Here is a 21,650-nt window from a genome sequence, read left to right on the forward strand (position 1 = left end):
AAGCGTGGCAAGCGAAGCGAGCCCCGCGAGGGGACGCATATTTCTTAAAAAGTATTCTGTGTCCCCTCGCGGGGCTCGCTACGCTCGCCACGCTTCGGGCTCGGTGGCTCGCTACGCTCGCCACAGGTTTATATCCAACTCCATGCCCACTTGGATAGTGGGGAAAGGAAAAGGACCCCTTTTTCCCATTGAATTCTATGTTAAAATGGACTCAGACCATTTTAACATTGAATCCTATGGAAAAATCTTGACCATCGCATCGCATACGATTTGGTCGCATGCGATGCGATGCGATGCGATCCGATCCGATTTCTAAATCGGACGCCCAGATACTACATAAGTACCGACAAATCTTCTTGTACACTTTGTTGATGGCCAGCTGGAGGTGCCAGGCGAATGCCTGCATTCACACTGCATATTGTGACAAATAAACAGGACACATTGGTCTTACAGAATCTCTTTTCACTATTCGCATAATCCTGTTGGCCATGAAGGAGTCAAACATTTCTAGCAGTATATGTGCGAATGTGTGTAAAGCCCCATACACCGATATTGGCGGTGGCGGGACCCGGCCAGGGGGACCATCATCGGCAAGTACATATACACTTGCCGATGCTGCACATGGGCGACCGCGGCATCTGCAGCATGGCTATTGTTGTCAATGTTCTCCCTCATCTGAACATGCTTGGATGAGGGAGGGGGTTGTTAATGGTGCGCAGGAGCGCCCATCGTTAAAGATGCACAGTGTACAGACTGGACGATATTGTTCACAATATCGTACAGAATCCCTTTCTGAACGATATTGTGACCAATATTGTTTGGTGTGTATGGGCCTTTACTCCACAATTGAACTCTTCTTATCTAATGAATCATTTAAATTATCTAAAAATAATAACACAAACAACTGAAATGCCCATAAAATAGGTCAACCTTATTTATTTTACAACTGAAATAAGTATGGTGGCAGAAAGAAAGAATGACCAGTCTATCCAGTGACATTATAGCATGAAGCTTATTTCATGTTCAAGACATGCCTTTAATTAATCCAATTGGCCATGGCAATAAACTATGAGGGCCCCAACTCTTTCCCCAAAACACCATGAGTGCCCCTGACCCCGAGCAGGGTGGGTCATACTAGATCAGTGTATTGGACATAGAGCGCCCCTCCATAAAGCTGTGCAGTAGCCTTTGGACTGATGATCTTTCCTGCCACGGGGAGGAACAAATCCCAACAGGCGAAAGAAAAGAGAAATAATGTCTTACGATCTGAATGAGGGAGGGTGGGTGGGGAATCCAGGGAATAAGATACAGACCCTAAACAACAATGTCTCCAACTCTGCCCTAAAACACACCCCCATCAACCCAATTGGCTACACTGCTAAGCCTGTTAACTCTAAAGCCCCCTAATGTGCAGCTTCCCCAATCTCACTCTTCCTAGGAGTTTATAACTTGCTCCTGCTCATTTAAGCACTAACCCATCATTCATGTTAAAATTAAGATATCTCAGTACTTTCACTCGTAAGCACTGATAATTGATACATTGGTGATATACTGTATAGTATTATGCATGGTAACTATGCCAGTGCCGGAATTCCGACTGCCAGGATGATGTATGTAAGTACACTGTGGGTTAGGGTCAGACCAGGGAAGGGAGGTTAGGTTTAGGCACTAGAGGGAATTTAGGGTTAGGCTGTGGGGAGAAAGGGATAGATAGATAGATAGATAGATAGATAGATAGATAGATAGACACATGTAACTTTAGGTCCACTCTGCCTTACAACAGTGTTTTAGTTCATTGATGTTTGAGGGCTATTCTTTGCACACAGCATCTTCTCAGGCCCCAACACAGGCCATTCCAGAATCTTAATTGTTTTCCTTTGAAGATGCACTGGTGTGCTCAGGATCATTGTCCAGCTGAATGATCCAATATAGCCAAGCTTCTGTTGTCTGACAGATGGCCTCACATTTCCCCCTAGATTACTCTGGTATAAAGAAGAGGTAATGTAGGCTTTCTCCTGCCTACCTATCCATGAAAGCCATACTCGTTCCATGTGCAGACTCATGAATCGTAACATTTACAGTGTTGACAGAATTTGTTGGGAAGCCTACTGAAATCAGCACTTGTCATGATCGGTTTCCATTTATACATAGCATTTTTACTGTAGATTGAATGATCTCAAACACTGTTGATCGCTTATTTCAGAAAATAATAGACTATGTAGCCACTGGTTTTATCTAGAATTGCAGTAGGTTTAAAGAAATTATTTAAAAAAAAATTTAAGTAAATCCTGGGTCCCAGTGGTGTTTTTTCTACAATTAATGATTTTTGGAATAGTCAAACTTGCTCTGGAGGGGTATGAAAAAAAAAACGCAACTATAGAAATCACATTGTCCCATTTTTAGTCCTGTAATTGACTTGCAGAACCCAGCGGCTAAGAGAAAATCCCCTTTTTTTTAAATTTGGGTAGCACGGGTGGTGCAATGGTTAGCACAGCACTGAGGTCATGGGTTTGATTCCCACCAACTGTGCAGAGTTTGTATATTCTCACCGTGCTTGCGTGGGTTTACTGGTAGGTTCATTGGCTTCTAACAACAACAAAAAAATAACTCAAGAGTGAATGTGTGTGCATGTACATGTGGTAGGGAATACAGATTTTAAGCTCCACTGGGGCAGGGACTGATGTGAATGTTCAAATATTATTTGTAAAGCGCTGCAGAATATGTGTGCGGATATAAGAAACTGATAATAAATAATAATAATCATTTCCGTACATACATACATAAGACCAGGCCTTTTTCACTGTAGATCCACTTAGCATTGTATGTGCTGGGCTTTGGGTGTTTGATATCAGCTGTTCGTTTATTTTATAGCCAGTGCTCCCAATTAGCATCTTCTTTGATCCAATAGTGATACAGAGACTGCCTGCTAATAGCCTACCTTTAAATAAGAATCTCAGTCCCAGCTGCAGGCTAATTACATCAGCCTTATTAGTCAGGTCCTCAGTAGGAAACACCCTTTCCTTTCAGTGATATTACCTGGTGTTCTTACGAATAAATGGGTGTTTCCTACATCCTTGCATTTACATTTCCACCTCCTTTGTATTCTAGGACAAAACATATTAGGGAGGTCATTCTGGTAAACTCGCAAACCTGTGAAATTTGCAGCTTTATTTATTTATCAACAGTATATTCTGTTGTGCTTTACTTAGCAGATAATAATTAAACAAACTGGGTATTTACAGACAGTCATGTACGGATGAGCAGGGCCGGCGCCACCACTAGGCAGCCTTAGGCAATTGCCTAGGGCGCCGGCCACTAGAGGGCGGCAGCGCACGCTGCAGATTAATTTTAGTTTTATTACTCCCCGTCCCCGATAGCTCGGTTGAGCTTAAAAGCATGCAAGTCAGACTGGCTGGCCAGTTCATAACTGTGCTGTCCTGTCACAGCACTGCAGATCTGTGGATTAGAGCTGAATACCATCAGCAAGCATAGCAGCAGTGGTGGCCGCGCCTGTGGGAAGCCCGCCCGCCGTCACACTCAGCTGCCCGCCGTCACACTCGCCTGCCTGCCCGCCCGCAGACACGTCTGCCTGCCCACCCGCAGACACGCTCGCCTGCCTGCCCACCCGCAGACACGCTTGCCTGCCCGCCCGCAGACACGCTCGCCCATTCGCAGACACGGTCACCCGCAGCCATGCTCTGTAGGTACACTGCTGGCTGTGGGAGACACACAGGTGCGGCCACCACTGCTGCTATGCTTGCTGATGGTATTCAGCGCTGATCCACAGATCTGTAGCCGCATCGCTGTGACAGGACAGAGCAATCTGGCCTCCTTACAGTATTGCAGTAAGGTCCTGGTAGAGGCCAGTGGGCACCACAGCAAAAAGTAAGACAAACTTTAAATAATGAAATAGACATGCGTATATATCATGGGGGTGGGGGCGCAGTAGGCATATTTACGCCTAGGATGTCAAGAACCCTTGCACCGGCCCTGGGTACCACCTCATCCCTTTTATTTTGGACACATATTAATTACACAGGTTCTGTGGCTGGCTGACTTCAAGACTCCATTTCATCTGGTTTTAATTAGCCACAGAAACTGTGTAATTAATATGTGTCCGGAATTAAGGGGATGAGGTGGTAACCCTATACAAAAGCTTTGCGAGTCAACTAAAAACTTCCCGCATGAACGCCCACCTGTCGATGTCGCCTGCACGCATGCAAATGAGTGTTTTGCATAAACATCTATTCGCAGCTTGCATGCGTAGATGAAATCCTTTGATAGTTGCTGACCATCAAATGATTTCTAAGGCATTTGCACATCTAAGTCACTCTCTGGCAACGTCAGCTGCCCGCTCCCGGCACCCCACGCACAGGCAAAATACCATGGGAACGCCCAGCCATTGCATGGGGATGCCCATGAAACGCAGGGAGGGATCCATGATGGATCCCTCACACAGCAATGCGGTAAGAAGCCCATAGGGTATCGCCAGCGCTGACACCGCAGGGGGGGGGGTTTAGAGCATACAGAAATGCGGTAAAAACCCTGATAACTCATTAGGAATATGATGAGAAGAGATACATAATAAAAATGTTCTGATATATTTCTCACATATACCATAGTGTGGATAACTGATTTGTTTGTATTTTGCAGGAGGAGCCTTCCCTTTCACAGTCGGTCGCATTAATCATGGTTTTAATGTGCGTCCTGATCTCTGTGCTGTTGACAATGCAGAGCCACCACAAAAATACCTGGGTTTATTCTACACCGATTCCCTGGTTCATGATCCCCGAGCCTTAAAGCTTCTTGTAGACGTAATTGGACAGGTAAGCTGCTGAACCCATGGCATATACTGTGTCTTCTGATAAAGGCCCCTATTCTGGTTGATTCACTCCCCTGCGTGTTTGCAAAGGGAAGTGATTAATTGCCGGCCGCTCGCATACAGCATGGGGCAGCGTGCGGTCACGCCCAGCTTTTCATGAGAATTCCCATTAAAATGGTGGATGTCCCCATGTAAATTCGGCGATGACGCAGGTGCGGGAGGGCAGGCAGCTAATATCGGTGGATGTCAGTTGCCCGGGATTGCAGCGTTTGAGGGTGGGGGGGAGGGGCGAGCAGCCGTGCGTGCAGCGTTTGGTGGACTCGCAAGGCTGCAAAATTCGAAATTGCGAAAGCATCGCACCCAGGTCGGTGCCGGGTCGGAGCCAGGATCCAGATCCCGGGTCTGACTTGGTATTGTGATATGAAAGGCATATAAGTAATATTAGAGTTGAAGAATTCTAAGTATTTCCAGAATAAACAGATTAACATCTTTTTTCTTAATAAATAATCTGTTCAAAATGACCTGTGCAGTAGATCTGGAGACCATGTATCCCACGCAGAGCTCCCTCAGCCTCACAATGCCATTGGGCGGGATGCTCTTACATCCGCCGCCTCTTTCCACCCCCATCCGCCTCTTACCGCATCGATACTAATCACATATGCAATTAGTAACGCAAAGGGCAGCTCTTGCTATAAGAGCTGCCCTTACGAAGCAGACGGCAGGGGGTAAGCGTGTCCCCACAGCTCTACCCCTCCCTGTGTGCCCTTAAGCCTGCTGCTCAGACGGTTGCAGGGACTGAAGTGCTCCGCCTCCTCCTTCCTGCACCAGGACGTGCTAGGGAGGAGAAGGTCATTGTTCCGGGCAGAACAGCAGGAGTCTGGGGGGAACGGCACAGGGTGCGGGGGTGCGAAGAGAAGCCCATAGGCTTCTATGGGGTATAGTCAGCTTTTGCTGGAGATACACCCCCTCCCCCCTCTACGGCGGTGTGGGTCTTACTGCATACAAAAAATGGGGGTATTACCGCATTTTTACTTTAGAGCATACCGCCTATGATGTTTAAACATATATTGTATCATTGTCACTACGGTTGACATCCAACTGTGTCCATGTCGACTCCTTGCTGCCTGTCGACCCAACAGTGTCCGACTAATGACTGTCGACCTAAGTCGGGTCGACAATACGATCCACACCCATTTTTTTACCTCCAAATGACTGATTTATTTATTTATTTAATTGCCATTCTGCAGTGTCATTTTATCCTTCTCCAATGCTTTTTACCATTGGCGCAACTGCTGGAAACAATGAAGTCAGTTGCTGCTGGGCTCCAACCTCTCCTCCATTGTCTCCCAACCAGCTTCCAGCCCATATCATCTGATGCAGTGGCCACGGGTTTTATATGCTGTAGCTGCCACTATTTTAACTCTTCTTCCCTACCTCTGACTCATTTGCACATTGTGTGCTATCAGCCAGTTCTAATCCACTCAGCCCCCTCCTGACTCCTGCTGCTCTAACATACCTGTTTAATTTTTCCAGCTGATTGTCCTGATGTGTGGGGAAACTGTCCCCACAACTGTCCGATAAGTAGGCAGACACTACCCAGCAGTGTCCAACTACTTTACCTCTGCAGCCTCCAGCCGGGTCCAGGTGAGCCTGCATCGCCATCCCCTCTCCACCGCTGTGCATTTAGCTGCTGAGTTATTACAGTGTGGGGAGCATTGGGTAATTGCCATTACAGTATGGGGTGTAATGGGCATCAAGGTGTACGGCATAATGTGTAATTAGCACCACAATGTGCAATCTGCAGGTACACAATACAATCATGGCCACTCCCCCTTATACAGGCCACGCCCCCTTATGATAGGCCACACGCCTAATTTTTGAGCACGCCTTCCGTCTTACAGAGAGTTGGGGGGGTATGGGCCGGTGCTCTGGACTTGCCCCCTAGGCTAAAAGTTGCCAGCCCCTGAGCAGCAGCACAGCCAAGCACTGACGCCGGTGCTCCACACAGTTGTAGGGTGAGCTCCGGCCATTGGCCACCGATGATTTAATACGTTTTTTTCCCCCTGACCACCAATGTGTTAACAGTTTGTTCTCCTCGCCAATATTTTAGCATGCATGCATGATTCATAGGCCGCTAACACCAATATTTGTAGCATGCACCCCCTGCCCACCAATGTAGCATGTATCACCCACAACCGACCAATGTATAGCCTACATGTACATCTGTGTGTGTAAAATCAATAAAACATTACACTGTCACTTACCACGTTAACAATAAATAAAAAAATAAAAAAAATCAATACAGGTACCATGTCAAGCTTTTATTCATGGATCTACAAGAACAAACTTTCCTAGGAAGGCCAACCATGTTTGGAACTGTAGTTAACCCCAAAAAAAGACAATTGTTTGGAAGAAAGGCTCCAGTTTACTGAAATAAACAGACATTTTTTTATTTTTTTAAATATGTTCAAACCAGGCAGACACTGCTCACCCACTTCTGTGACATCAGTTGGACAGAAGTTGGGTGGACTAAAAAAAAAAATAAGTTTGGCTAAAACCTGCAGGGTCATCATCAGGACGGGACCCCTTCCCCCCCAGACACACACACACAGCCTATAAACCAAACCACACACCCACGCACCGTATAACCAGTGTTCCCTCTAATTTTACGAAGGCTGTGTGCGGCAAAAGATATTGGCTGTGCAACTTTGGAAGGAAATTAAAAGTTTTGCGCGTCACATAACGTATAAAGGCCTAGGTTTCGAGTTCTGTTGAGTTAATAAAACAATGTGAATGTTTACAGACTTCACACACCACACATATAGGCTATAGCAGTGATTTTCAACCTTATTAAACTCCTGGCACACTAAACAAGATTTTACCTTTGTGCGCTCAGTTATAATGTCTGTGCGTGGGCTCGGCGAGTTGTGTACGAGCGCACATGCGCACAGCTTAGAGGGAACACTGCCTATAACCCTAACCACACACACCCTATAATCCTAACCACACGCACCCTATAACCCTAACCACAGGGAGCAGGGATCCAGCAGCTGCCGGCATAAAGACCCTTCTCTACAGCATCAGTGGCCCAGGACCGATTTCTGGTGAGAACAATGTTACTGCACCACCTCTCATTTCACCCCCTGTCATCTTATCCCATATCACCTTAGCTCACCATGCCCCCTGTCACCTCACCCCCCTCTCTCTACCTGTCACTTCGCCCCACTTCCTCTCACCCCCCTGTCTTCACACCCTCTGTCATCGCACTCCCTTTCTCCACGCCCACTGTCACTAATAATAATGTGAATTTTGGTTAATTCTGTGGGAATTATGCAACATTCCTTGTTTATGTTGTGGTACATTACACTTAAACACTTAAGGAACCCCCCTGTTTGCATGACCATGCCCATTTTACGTGGTCATGCCCTTTTCTCCGGAGCGCGCGCACCAAAGGTGCCCCCCACTTCACAATTTCCACTTTGACCACTGTAATCGACGAAACGCGTCTGGGCGTGTCCTATCAAACGCAAACTGTTTGCCGGCCACCAGCTAGGAGAGCGGAGAGGGGAAAAATGCGCCAGCAATCCCAGCGTGTCAGCTAGACACAGGACGTGGCAGCCCTAACCCGATCGCACTGAGGAGAGATTGGCGGTGGATGCGGTAATATACAATAAAACCACATGGTAGTTCTAGCCCACGCTGATGTAGAACAGGGTACGAGTTGCACATTTTAATTGAATTTTACAAAGTGATTGTTACCTTTGAATAAAAAGCAATACTTGCACTATGAAGCGCTTCCTCCCATCTTCCATTCCAGATATATATATATATATTCCATAAAACTCACAGTCTATATGTATGTATGTGTATGTATGTGTGTGTGTGTGTGTGTGTATATGTGTGTATGTATATATATTTATATATATATATATATATATATATATATATATATATATATATATATATAGTTTCCCATATATGCAGTAGGGGTGGGGTGGGGGGCGCCACAAACTTTTTGGCAGGGGGGAGCAAAATTTATAGTTCCGCCACTGAGAACACTTTATACATTAGTTATAGTTAGAAGATTCTTGTTAAATAAGCTTTTGCCTACAACACCCAGTGAATCTTTTCTCCAGCAGGGAATGCTGCCAGTGACAGTGGTGATACTTTACATTAATAATGCTTTTCTCAGGGTGATAAATAATCTCCTAAAAGTCCTAACTGTTTAGCACAGATTGTTTGTAATGTCCTCTGCAATACTGCTGCTCGCCCAGATCACCAAACCTGGGAATCAGGTTGAGCAGATCACCAAACCTGGGAATCAGGTCAGTCATCTATAATAGTTGTCGTTTAGCTGTATTTACAGCAGAGATTGCACTGACCAATTTGATGCCCTAGGCAAGATTCTGATTGGTACCAACCCCTCCCCCAAGCGTAGGACCCTGTGAATGTGCCAAAGGCATGGAGTTACCGAATGAGCATATTTTGTGACAATGGTTAACTGGTGAGGTTGAGGATGTCAGAGTCTCCACCAGTGGCGGAACTCCTGGAGGCAATGGACTCATCTGCCGCCGAGCACCAGGCTTAAAGGGGGACACTGGCTCCATTGCCCCTGATGTTCCGATCATTTTAGAGGTGCTGCCGGGTAGTACCCTTTTGTATGCAGTGGTGCCCCCCTACCTGCCACTTGATTGGCTGCTGCTGTACTCACTGACAGCAGCCTGATCAAGTGGAGAGCCAGACAACACAGTGACGAGAAGCTGAGCTGGGCAGGAGACTCTACAAAAACTATAGATCCGTCCCTGAGCTCCGGCAGCCCGGAGTGGCCAGATCCATCCCCGCGCAGCAAGTGTCAGCGGCCGGGTATCAGCAGCCGGGTGTCACCAGCAGCCATTGAGGGCCCCCAGGGAGAAGCAGCCACACTGTGACAGGCATCCAAAGTGCGCAAATATCCCTACTGCCGGCTCCCCTCCGCTCTCCAGCAGCTCATCCGTCACCACCTACGGAAAAGGGCCAGGCTGCAGCTGCTGCGCAGGCCATGCCGAGGCCGCTACCACAGCCCAAATCTAAGCCTGCATGCAGTGTGCAGGACTGATCGAGGCCCTGCAGGCTGAACCCAGAAACATGCACCACCGTCAGGAGAATCACGGGGAGCAGTAGCTCAACAAGCCCAAGTACATGGAAGGTACCTTTGCCTGACCTCCCTTTCACCCTATCCCTCTCTCTGCCTGACCCCATGCACACCCATCTCTCTTTGCTTGACAACACTCTCTCTCTCTGCCTAAACCCCCTCCCACCCAATCCCTCTCTGCCATGCCCCACTGTTATCCATCTCTCTTTGCCTGACCCCCCCTTTCTCACTCTCTGCCTAACCCCCCTCTCACCCCATCGCTCGCTCTGCCTGACCCCACTCTCCCCCTCTCTCTCGCGTAACCCCCCTCTCTCTACCTGACCTCCCCTCTCACTGCCGCTCTCTTTGTACCTGACCCCTCTCTCTCTTACCCTTAAATCATCTAACCCCCTTCTCTCTATCCCTGACACTCTCTTGCTCTCCCCTCTAATTTCCTTACATTCCCTGATGCACCCCTCTCCCCCTGGCATTCTTTCTTTCTCTCTGACACTCTTGTTTCTCTCTTTCTCCATGATTCCCTATCTCTCTCTCTCCCTCCCTTGCTCCCCCTTTTTATCATTCTCCCTCTATCTATCTATCTATCTATCTATCTATCTATCTATCTATCGGGGGCACCAACTTTTATCTTGCCTCCGGGCGACATAGATGAACTTACGCCACTAGTCTCCATCATCAAATCTCTCCCCCTTGTGTGTCTGCACTCAGCAAGTCTCCCCTGTGGGTGTTTCCAGTTCTCAAGGCTCTCTGCACCTTGGGGTAAGTTTATTAACATGGGAATTCTATATAATAGAATAGATATAATCTGATTGATTGCTATGGGTACGGGATGCAGTTTAAATCCCGGCGGTCGGGATCCCGGCGTTCAAAATCCCGACGCCGGAATCCCGAATGCCGGAATCCTGACACTTTCTCTCCCCCCCCCCGTGGGTGTCCACGACACTCTCGAAGGGAGAATAAATTAGTGTGCCGAGCGTAGCGAGGCACCGGGCCCACTGCGTGGCGAGCGCAGCGGGCCCGCAAGGTGGGGCGATCCACGTCCCCCCCTTGTCGGGATTTCGGCGTCGGGATTCCAGCGTCGGGATTTTGAACGCCGGGATCCCGACCGCCGGCTTTTCATGCCGAATCCATGGGTACATCCCCTTCAATAGAATTCCTATTTTAGTAAATTTACCCCATTATATCTCCATCTATCAAATCTCTACCCCTTGCATGTTTTCAGCCAGCAAATTTCTCCCCCTTGTGTAGGGTGGCCAATCCTGGGAATTTGGCCCCAAAATGTCCTGGATTTCAGTCTCGGGAGATCTGATCGTAGTACAAATTTGTTCTCAAAATGGGCAACACCATATGTACTGCAGGTGGGGCAGATGTAACATGTGCAGAGATTTGTGTGAGTTATTTTGTTTGTTTGTAAGGTAAATACTGGCAGCATTATTTTTACACTGCAATTTAGATTTCAGTTTCAACACACCCCACCCATATTTAACTCTCTCTGCACATGTTACATCTACCCCACCTGCAGTGCACATGCTTTTTCCCATTTTGAGAACAAATTTGTACTGCGATCAGATCTGAAAAAGGGCCAATGTGCAGTCTAATGCCTGGCACCCGTTAAAACGCTGCCGGCTGTTCCTGACCCCGGCGTGCAGTCTGCGCAGTGTAATCTCTGACTGTCAGGCTGCGCAGGCCGCACCGTCATATCACCGCTCCCGGCCGCACTATAACAGCTCCACTGCTGGCCTCACCTCCCACCCAGCTGATGCTGCAGCCACCCGTCCGGAGGCACCAGGCACCCCGCAGTGCTCCTCTCTGCCCCACTCCCAGCTGCCCACCCATGTAAGTAAACCTGCGGGCGGCCGGTGTGGGGTGGACAGGGCGTGTTTTTTTTTGGGATGCCTTCCCTTGTGTGTCTTCAGCCTTAAAATATCTTCCACTTGTGTCTCTTCAAGTCTCCCCCTTGTCTCCAGCTATCAAGTCTTTCACACTTCTTGTGTCTCCAGCCATCAAGTCTCACCCCTTGGTGTGCCTCCAAACATCTCTCCCTTTTGCATGACAGAGCCATCAAATCCCTCCTGTTTGTGGGTCTCCCAGGGCCAGTGCAAGGCACCGGAGCGCCCCAGGCGAGGGGGGATGGGGGCACCCCAGTGCCCACCCGCTACATGGGGGAGGTGTCCGCACGGTCTGAGGGGTACCTCCCCAGCAACTTACAGAGCCCCGTCGGGTGCCATCGTCTGGCCAGGAGAGAGGGATCCACCCGTTGTACCGCCCAGCCGGAGTGAATTACTGCCCGCTTCCATCCATCATCAACCGCCGGGCGGCGGCGCGGGAAGCGCTTCTGATTTTGAAAACACTGGCCACACGCTGATTGGCTGAATCTCAGCCAATCAGCGTGCAGACAGTGTTTTCAAACCCAGAAGTGCTTTCCGCGCCACCGCCCGGCGGATGATGTTGGACGGCAGCGGGCAGCACTTCACTCCGGCTGGGCGGTACAACGGGCGGATCCCTCTCTCCTGGCTCTCTCTCTCCGGGCGGCTCCCTCTCTTCTGGTCCTGGACAACGGCACCCGACGGGGCTCTGTAAGTTGCTGGGGGCGCCGCAGGCACCCCTCAGACCGCGCAGACCCCCCCTGCTGCATATAACCCACCCCGCCGGATAGCACCACTGGGACCCCTCTGACAGACCCCCCTGCAGCATCATATACAGTAGCGGGGAGGAGTTCACCTCCGCTCACCTCCATCTGGGGGGGGGGGCGGACGGACCTGGCTGCTCCGAATTTCCGCCCTCCAGTGTCCGGCGCCCTAGGCAAATGCCTAAAGCTGCCTAGTGGTGGCCCTGGGGTCTCCAGCAAACAATTATCCCCCCATGTGTGTCTCCAACAATCAATTCTCTCTCCCTTGGGTGTCTTCAGCAATCAACCCTCCCGCTCCACCTTGTGTGTCTCCAGCAATCCAATCCCCAACCTATCCTTTAACAAGCTGTCATAATTTGATTACCTTTACCGTTTTCACTCTACTTCTCTCCTCCACCATGCTGTCTGCTGTGAATTACGCTGACATGACCTTATTTCACACTGAAGGAAGCAGCAGGAACTGTATGATCAGCAATAGGTTGTACAGGATTTCTGCTGCTGCTGTGCTGCCCGTCATATAAAATATGACAAGCAATGGCACAGCAATGACATAAAGGCTGTAAATCCTATTGTGGGACAGCCACTGTCAGCCGGGAGCAAGAACAGCAGAGTTGAGATGTCCAGCCTGCCCAGATGGCCATAGGATTGTCCCGAAAGATATACAATATATATAACCCAAATTAAAGTAATCTAAACTTCACTGGGCATCGTACTCCAGAAGAGATAAGGAAATTGATTAATAATATTTGACTACCTTCTACCAAGACAAGCAGTAGCGTAACTATAGCTCTGCTGCCCCCGAGGTGGCGGGGAGGCGCAGAGAAAGTGTGGGCACCGGGGGGTCTGCGGGGCTATAGTTACCCACTGCTGTCTGCCGGTACCTGGCCTGCCACATCTGTCTGCGGCAGAGGCGTAGGGGGGGCGAAGCCGGTGGAGCACAAGCTCCAGGCGCAGATAAATCATATGGCGCCGGAGCCGTGCACCACAATGGCATCCCTGCCCTCCCTGTGTGCAGTAAGCCTGTAACTAGGGGAAAGCAGCGGCAGAAGTGGACCTGCTGCTGCTCTGTGCTGGCGGCGGCAGCAGGGAGAAAGAGAGAGAGGAGTGTACTGCTGCCCATAGCCTCCCAAGTGCAGAGGGATAGCTGGCAGCTCAGAGCGGCTCTGATTGTGTGGCCGCTTGCTGCTGAGAGCGTCGCTGCGGCTTCGGGGGATGACACACGCTGTGCCATATTTAACATACCCAGCCAGTGTGTGGGCGGGCGGGGAGAGACTGCCCGAAATGACTGCCACTGTTAAAGATGGCTGCTGGTCCCTGAGGATTGCTGCTGAGCATGTCCAGAAGCAGCAGCTCCTCCTCCCATGGACCATTGAGGGACTTGAGGAGTCTGACTCCATGAAGTCTGTGTCAGTTACCTCCCTACCCTGCTGCCCCAGCAAAAAGTAAGCGTTTTTTTTTTAAATAACATATAGGGCAGTATTCAATGAGGCTGATTCGCCATGTTTTTATGGCGATTTTGTGCTGTAAGGTGAATTTTTGACTAAAACGGTGAATCACCCTATTCAATGACCAGATGGCGAATACATTTCAAGGTTTTTTTCGCCATGATTCACCGAGTAGCAATCGCTATCTTTTTATGGTGAAGTGGAATGTGAACTTTTAAAATAAAGTGTTTTGTTTTTTACATTTGGTGTAAAAAAATCAGGAATTTTATTCTGAGGAGGGCCATGCTATTTGTATTCATGTGCTGTAAGCACATAAATATATATTTAATTTAAAAAATATATATATATATATATATATATTTTTTTTTTTACACAGAGCAGCCAGCAGGGGGCCGGAGCCGAGCCGCTCATTAGATATTCATATATTCACTGCACCCGATCATTACATATGTATGATCGGGTGTAGTGAATATACCCGGTCCCCTGCTGGCACCCCCGGGGGGCAGCCTGTGCTGCCTGGCACCCGGGGAGCCCACCTCTCCCCCACAAACGTTCTGGGGCAGGCAGGGAGACTTCCATCTCCCTGCCTGCCGCCGTCCTCGGGCTCCCTGCGGCATCGCCGCAGGAGTTAAAATTCGCCAGTAAGGTGCAGTGAGCCCCTGACTCGTTGAATACTGGAGCCGGCGAGGCTCCGGAACGCAGCGAGCAGTGGCGAATGTGCAGCGAATCCTAAACAGGATTCGCTGCACGTCGTCAGTATTCTCATTGAATACTGCCCATAGTGTCTTGAACAGGCATCTGTGCTAACAGTATAATATAGAATATATACATATCTATATATATATATATATATATATATATATATATATATATATATATATAGCTCTATATATATATATATAGATCTATATACTGTAAATAGATCTAATATATATATATATATATATATATATATATATATATATATATATATATATATTATAAACACAGCCATAGAAAGCACTATTCAGTAGTACAAAACATCCTACCTTTACATAGACATACATGCAAGTGCTTCCTGCACACCGCACATGTCAGCCACACAATGTCATGGCATCACCACATCCTCACGTCACCCAGCCCCCGGGTATCACTATAGTGATGAAACTAACAAAACATATGTTTCATCACTATGGCAACATGCAGGGACTGGGAGTGAGGATGTGCGGCCGACATGTGCGGTGTGCAGGGAGCACATGCATGTATGACTGTGTAAAGGTTGCCTGTACAACATGTGTGTATAAGTGTGCCCCCTGGTCTACCGTCTCTGTACAACATTTGTATGTGTTAGTGTGCCCCCCAGTATATGTGTGTGTGTCAGTGTGCCGTAGTGTGGGAGGATGTAGCGGACCCCTCACACTAGGGTGGTGGTGGCCATGCGAGAACCTACGGGGGGGGGGGGCACAAAACATGCCCTTGCTCCGGGCACCGTGGCGCCTAGCTACACCGCTGGTCTGCGGTCACGGTCCCGTCTCTCCCGGTGCCGGCTCCTGCTGCTATAATGAAAAGGGACACTTAGAAAATGACTGCCCCCATACTGCAGACAGTTTTTGAAGATGCTAGAGGAGGAAGCGGCCTCCTCGAGCATCCTTAAAAACTGTCTGCAGTATGGGTCGAAAAATTTGCGGCGGGGGGGCGTACATTCAGTAGTTACGCCACTGAAGACAAGGCTGCCCTCTTTCCCACTCATTTTTGTGCTTTGCATGGATGCCCTGGTCAGAGCAATTAGAGCCAACCAAAATATCCATGGCATAAAAGTAGGGGCTCACAACTACAAACTAGCTTTGTACGCCGACGATCTGTTGGCACTATCTCAGACCCTGTCACCTCTCTCCCAGCGCTTATGTCCGAATTCACTAAATTCAGCACCCTTTTAAACTTCAAAATTAATTACACAAAATCTATTGCGTTAAACATATCCACCCCGCCTCATGTCATAGAAGGGATTCATGGATCCTTTACATTCACCTGGCACCCTACACACTTTAAGTACCTAGGGGTTCTTCTGACACGCGACATAGCAGACCTTTATAGACTTAAACTTAAGACTGATCTTATCAAGTGGTCAACCCTTAATCTGTCCTGGTTGGGCAGAGATAATACTGTTAAAATGAATGTACTACCGAAGGTCCTGTACCTCCTGCAGGCTCTGCCCATTGCCATACCGGCAGCCTTCTTCAGGGAGCTTCAAGCTGCAGTAGGCCGATTTATATGGGGTATGAAGGGACATAGGGGGTTATTCTGGTTCGGGCGCTGGGCCATAAGCGTATGTTCCTGGATTTTTTTTTGATCTGCGCATGCGTACCTTCCGCAATGCGCAGGTGCGACGACTCCACAACGCTCACAGACGGGTCTTTCCGTGCGAAAAAACCTGTCCGCAAGAGTACGGGCGTGTTGAGGGGAGCGGCCGATATAATGAGGGAAACTGGGCGTAAACATGGGCGTACACGGGAGTGTGCACAAAAAATGTACGGTGCTACTACCGCTCGATCGGCGAAAGCACCGTGCATTTCGGACACAAAACAGGCGGCCGCCATCGCCACCTCCATACCACCCCTACAGATAACGCATGAGAGCGGACGCCTGGGTCTGCTAATTAACGCTGATTATTACTCAAACACATAGGGTGACATTCTATGCTTTGCGCTAAATGCGCATGTTTTTTTCGCTCACCACATCGCCGCAACTCGCCTTTTTTCAATTCGCACTTTTCAGTCAAAATGCGCATATTTAATGTGATGCGCATTGGAGGCTGAAAAGTGCGAAGAGGGGCGATTTTCGGCGAAGTGGTGCGCTGTCTTTAGTCCTGAAAATGTGCGATTTTCATGTCTGAAAATCGCACGTTTGCAGGACAGCGCAAAGTAACCAAAAAAAAACGAGCGCGGGGTCCCCCGCCAGAGCATAACCAGCCCCAGGCTTACTGAGCCGGTGCTGGTGACATAAAATCAGGGTCCCCGACAAATAGGGGTCCCCTTGATTTCATGAAACCAGCACCAGGCTCAAGGTCCGGCGCTGGTTCCCAAAATACGGGGGACAAAGTGACTAGGGGTCCCCCGTATTTTAAGAACCAGCACCGGACACAACCAGCCAGCAGGGTAATGCCACAGCCGGGGGAAACTTATTATATAAGCTCCCGCGGCCAAAGCATTAACCCCCTGGCTGGTCAGCATGGGCAGGGGTCCTGGGGAAATTGGGACCCCCCCAAATGAAGGGGTCCCCCCCTCCAGGACTTACCAGCCCATGCTGATAGTCCGGGGCTGTCCCCGATGCCCCTGGGCGGTGGGCATCGGGCTGATGGCTTGTGTAAAAAAAAGAATTAAAACTATTGTGTTATACTGGCGAACTATGAGTCCCAGCAAGCCTACCCCGCATGCTGGGACTTGGAGAACCACAAGTCCCAGCATGCGGGGCATTAAAGGGCCCGCTGGCACTTGTAGTTCAGCAGTACAAAAAATAGTTAACAAAAACACACTGACACACTGTAAAATAAAAGTTTAATACACACAAAACACACACACACTGATACTTACCTACCTTGAGCCCGTAGGTCGGTCCCTGGGTTCGGGCTCCGGGGCTCCAGGGCAGAAGAGTCTGGTTCCGGGGCCTTGGTCCTGGTTCCGGGGCCGGTCCTGGGGTTCCGGGGCTCCTTGGCTGCAGAATCCGGGGTCCGGGATCCGAGGTAGTCCCCAGGGGTACCTAAGGAAGCAAATCCAACTCACCTGGTCCCCGGCGACGACCTCGGAATCCTCTCCGGTGACAGCGCTGCTCCCATCTGGTACCCGGCTCGCAGGACTTTGACAGGCGCAGAGATGTTTCCTCCTCGGCGTCTCTGCACAGAATGATTTCTTGGCCAATCAGGAGCCGAGAAAGTCGGCTCCTGATTGGCCAGAAATCATTCTGAATACAGACGCAGAGGAAGTAACATCTCAGCGCATCTAGAGCAGAGATGTTTCCTCCTCGGCGTCTCTAGTTAGAATGATTTCTGGCCAATCAGGAGCCGACTTTCTCGGCTCCTGATTGGCCAAGAAATCATTCTGTGCAGAGACGCCGAGGAGGAAACATCTCTGCGCCTGTCAAAGTCCTGCGAGCCGGCTACCAGATGGGAGCAGCGCTGTCACCGGAGAGGATTCCGAGGTCGTCGCCGGGGACCAGGTGAGTTGGATTTGGTTCCTTAGGTACCCCTGGGGACTACCTCGGATCCCGGACCCCGGATTCTGCAGCCCAGGAGCCCCGGAACCCCAGGACCAGCCCCGGAACCAGGACCAAGGCCCCGGAACCGGACTCTTCTGCCCTGGAGCCCCGGAGGACGGACCCAGGATCCAGGGACCGACCTACGGGCTCAAGGTAGGTAAGTATCAGTGTGTGTGTGTTTTGTAAGTATTAAACTTTTATTTTACAGTGTGTCAGTGTGATTTTGTTAACTATTTTTTGTACTGCAGAACTACAAGTGCCAGCAGGCCCTTTAATGCCCCGCATGCTGGGACTTGTGGTTCTCCAAGTCCCAGCATGCGGGGTAGGCTTGCTGGGACTCATAGTTCGCCAGTATAAAATAATAGTTGTACTTCTTTTTTTTACACAAGCCATCAGCCCGATGCCCACCGCCCAGGGGCATCGGGGACAGCCCCGGACTATCAGCATGGGCTGGTAAGTCCTGGAGGGGGGGACCCCTTCATTGGGGGGGTCCCCACTTCCCCAGGACCCCTGCCCATGCTGACCAGCCAGGGGGTTAATGCTTTGGCCACGGGAGCTTATATAATAAGTTTCCCCCGGCTGTGGCATTACCCTGCTGGCTGGTTGTGTCCGGTGCTGGTTCTTAAAATACGGGGGACCCCTAGTCACTTTGTCCCCCGTATTTTGGGAACCAGCGCCGGACCTTGAGCCTGGTGCTGGTTTCATGAAATCAAGGGGACCCCTATTTATCGGGGACCCTGATTTTATGTCACCAGCACCGGCTCAGGGACCCCGCGCTCGTTTTTTTTTTTAAACTTTGCGCTGTCCTGCAAATGTGCGATTTTCAGACATGAAAATTGCACATTTTCAGGACTAAATACAGCGCACCACTTCGCCGCAAATCGCCCCTCTTCGCACTTTTCAGCCTCCAATGCGCATCACATTAAATATGCGCATTTTGACTGAAAAGTGCGATTTGTAAAAGTGCGATTTGCGGCGATGTGGTGCGCGAATAAAACATGCGCATTTAGCGCATCCCATAGAACGTCACCCATAGGGTGGTATTCAATGTGGATTTTGGCGATGTGCAGCGAATCCTGTTTAGGATTCGCTGCACATTCGCCACTGGTCGCTGCGTTCCTGAGCCAACGAGTCAGGGGCTCGCTGCCCCTGACCGGCGAATTTGAGCTCCTGCGGCGAACGCCGCAGGGAGCCTGAGGACGGTGGCAGGCAGGGAGATGGAAGTCTCCCTGCCTGCCCCAGAACGTTTGTGGGGGGGAGGTGGGCTCCCCGGGTGCCAGGCAGCACAGGCTGCCCCCCGTGGGTGCCAGCAGGGGACCGCGTATATTCACTACACCCGATCATGAATATGTAATAATCGAGTGAAGTGAATATATGAATATCTAATGAGCGGCTCGGCTCCGGCCCCCTGCTGGCTGCTCTGTGTAAAAAAAAATATATATATATATATTTTTTTTTTATTAAATATATATTCATGTGCTTACAGCACATGAATAAAAATAGCATGCCCCTCCTCAGAATAAAATTCCAGATTTTTTGACACCAATTGTAAAAAACAAAACACTTTATTTTAAAAGTTCACATTCCACTTCACCATAAAAAGATAGCGATTGCTACTCGGTGAATCATGGCGAAAAAAACCTTGAAATGTATTCGCCATCTGGTCATTGAATAGGGTGATTCACCGTTTTAGTCAGAAATTCGCCTTACAGCACAAAATCGCCATAAAAACCTGGCGAATCAGCCTCATTGAATACCGCCCAATAGATAGTGAATAAAATGCAACATTAGAACATAATAAATATACATGTAAGGAGGGTTAAAATGTATTTTTATTAGGGTGTTCATAAAGGTAGACAATTGAGGTAATAGAAAACAATAATTGAATAAAAATTACAATATATCATTTAATTGTCTTAATCATAGTTGAAAGGCTAGATTATGAGGGCCATATAAGTGAAGGGTATGCCAGCGTGCACGGACGTACGCTAACTCTCACGAACGGTGACACACGCTGAGTTTTCCATTGAAAACAGGCGAGACCCGTCCGTACAAGGTGGCTAACGCTCAGATAGCCGTAAGATGTCGGTGTGAAAACGGACGAAAGCCGTCCGTATACGGTGGCGTACGCTCTGTTGTACGCCAGTTATCGGTGTCTAGGAGGAGATCCGTCCGTGTACGGTGGCGTACGCTCAAGTGTATGCCATTCCCCTTTGTCGGTGTTTGTGGCCCTCCGTATGCGGATGTTTTGTGGGTGGACTTTCGCTCACCGTCCGCGTACGGGAAATGTACGCTGATACGGAATGTACGTACGTTTGGCCGCCTGAACCAGAATAAGGTCCATAGACTGGCTAAATCAATCCTAATTAGATGACCAGAAGAGGGGGTTTACAACTCCCACACTTCATCAGCTACTACCATGCAAGTTACCTTGCAAGAATTGTTGAAATGACACGTCACCCCGCTGATAAACAGTGGCCACAGATAGCCGGTGCTACCACCAATACCCACTCACATATACTCCCATGGCTCCTAAATATCCCACGTCTTAAACACCCAACCTTAGACCCAACTCTGAGTTGCTGGAAAAGGTATAGACATACATCAACCTTCAGCCCAAAATACTCTCTCCCCATGCCTTTACAAAATCACCCAGACTTACTGTAATACCACAACTCACTGTCCATAACATCCCTCTCTATTTGGGCCAAGGCCGGCATCTCTAGATTGCCCCACACATAGGCGAATCTAGAATTATGCTAATGGAGGGTCCCAGATCTAGACATAATAGTAGGGGGACCTTTGCGCGGCGTAAAGAAGTTGTGGCCTTATGGGAATGAGGCCTGGCATCACAAAAAGGGGTGTGGTATTACACTTTAGACCATACATAGTAATGCCCATTACACATTTTAGCAAACTCCGTAATACCCATTACACATCAAGCCACACGCCGTAATGTCAATTACACATAAGGCCACACACCATAATGCCCATTACACATTGTGCCACACATCATGATGCCCATTACATACTATATAACAAACCGTAATGCCCATTACATATTTGCCACATAAGTGCTGCTTACCTACGTGCTCATTGCTAGGGGGTTCTTGCTTGATGGCACCATAGTACCCATTACACATGATGCCGCACACCATAGTACCCATTACACATGATGCCGCACACCATAGTACCCATTACACATGGTGCCGCGCACCATAGTACACACATAATGGGCCTTATTCTGCTTGGAGCGTCCGGGCCGTACGCGTACGTCCCGGGGTTTTTTACGATCTGCGCATGTGCAGATACGCTAATGCGCCGGCGCGAACACTCCACAACGCTTACGGCCGGGCTCTCAACGTGCGAAAAAACCTGTACGCGAGCGTACGGGTA

The 21,650-nt window shown here is 49.2% G+C and overlaps 1 protein-coding gene across 1 annotated transcript in view; it reads left to right on the forward strand.

Annotated features, from left to right (window-relative positions):
• Positions 1 to 21,650, forward strand: part of ACMSD (aminocarboxymuconate semialdehyde decarboxylase) — a 94,087-nt gene that overhangs the window by 55,184 nt on the left and 17,253 nt on the right. The window contains exon 8 of the mRNA XM_083153817.1: positions 4,654 to 4,826. Coding sequence (XP_083009943.1) covers positions 4,654 to 4,826 — 173 coding nt within the window. The remainder of the gene's footprint in view (positions 1 to 4,653; positions 4,827 to 21,650) is intronic.

The sequence above is a fragment of the Crinia signifera genome, chromosome 7, assembly GCF_055691185.1.
Source record: "Crinia signifera chromosome 7, ASM5569118v1, whole genome shotgun sequence".
Taxonomy (NCBI): domain Eukaryota; kingdom Metazoa; phylum Chordata; class Amphibia; order Anura; family Myobatrachidae; genus Crinia; species Crinia signifera.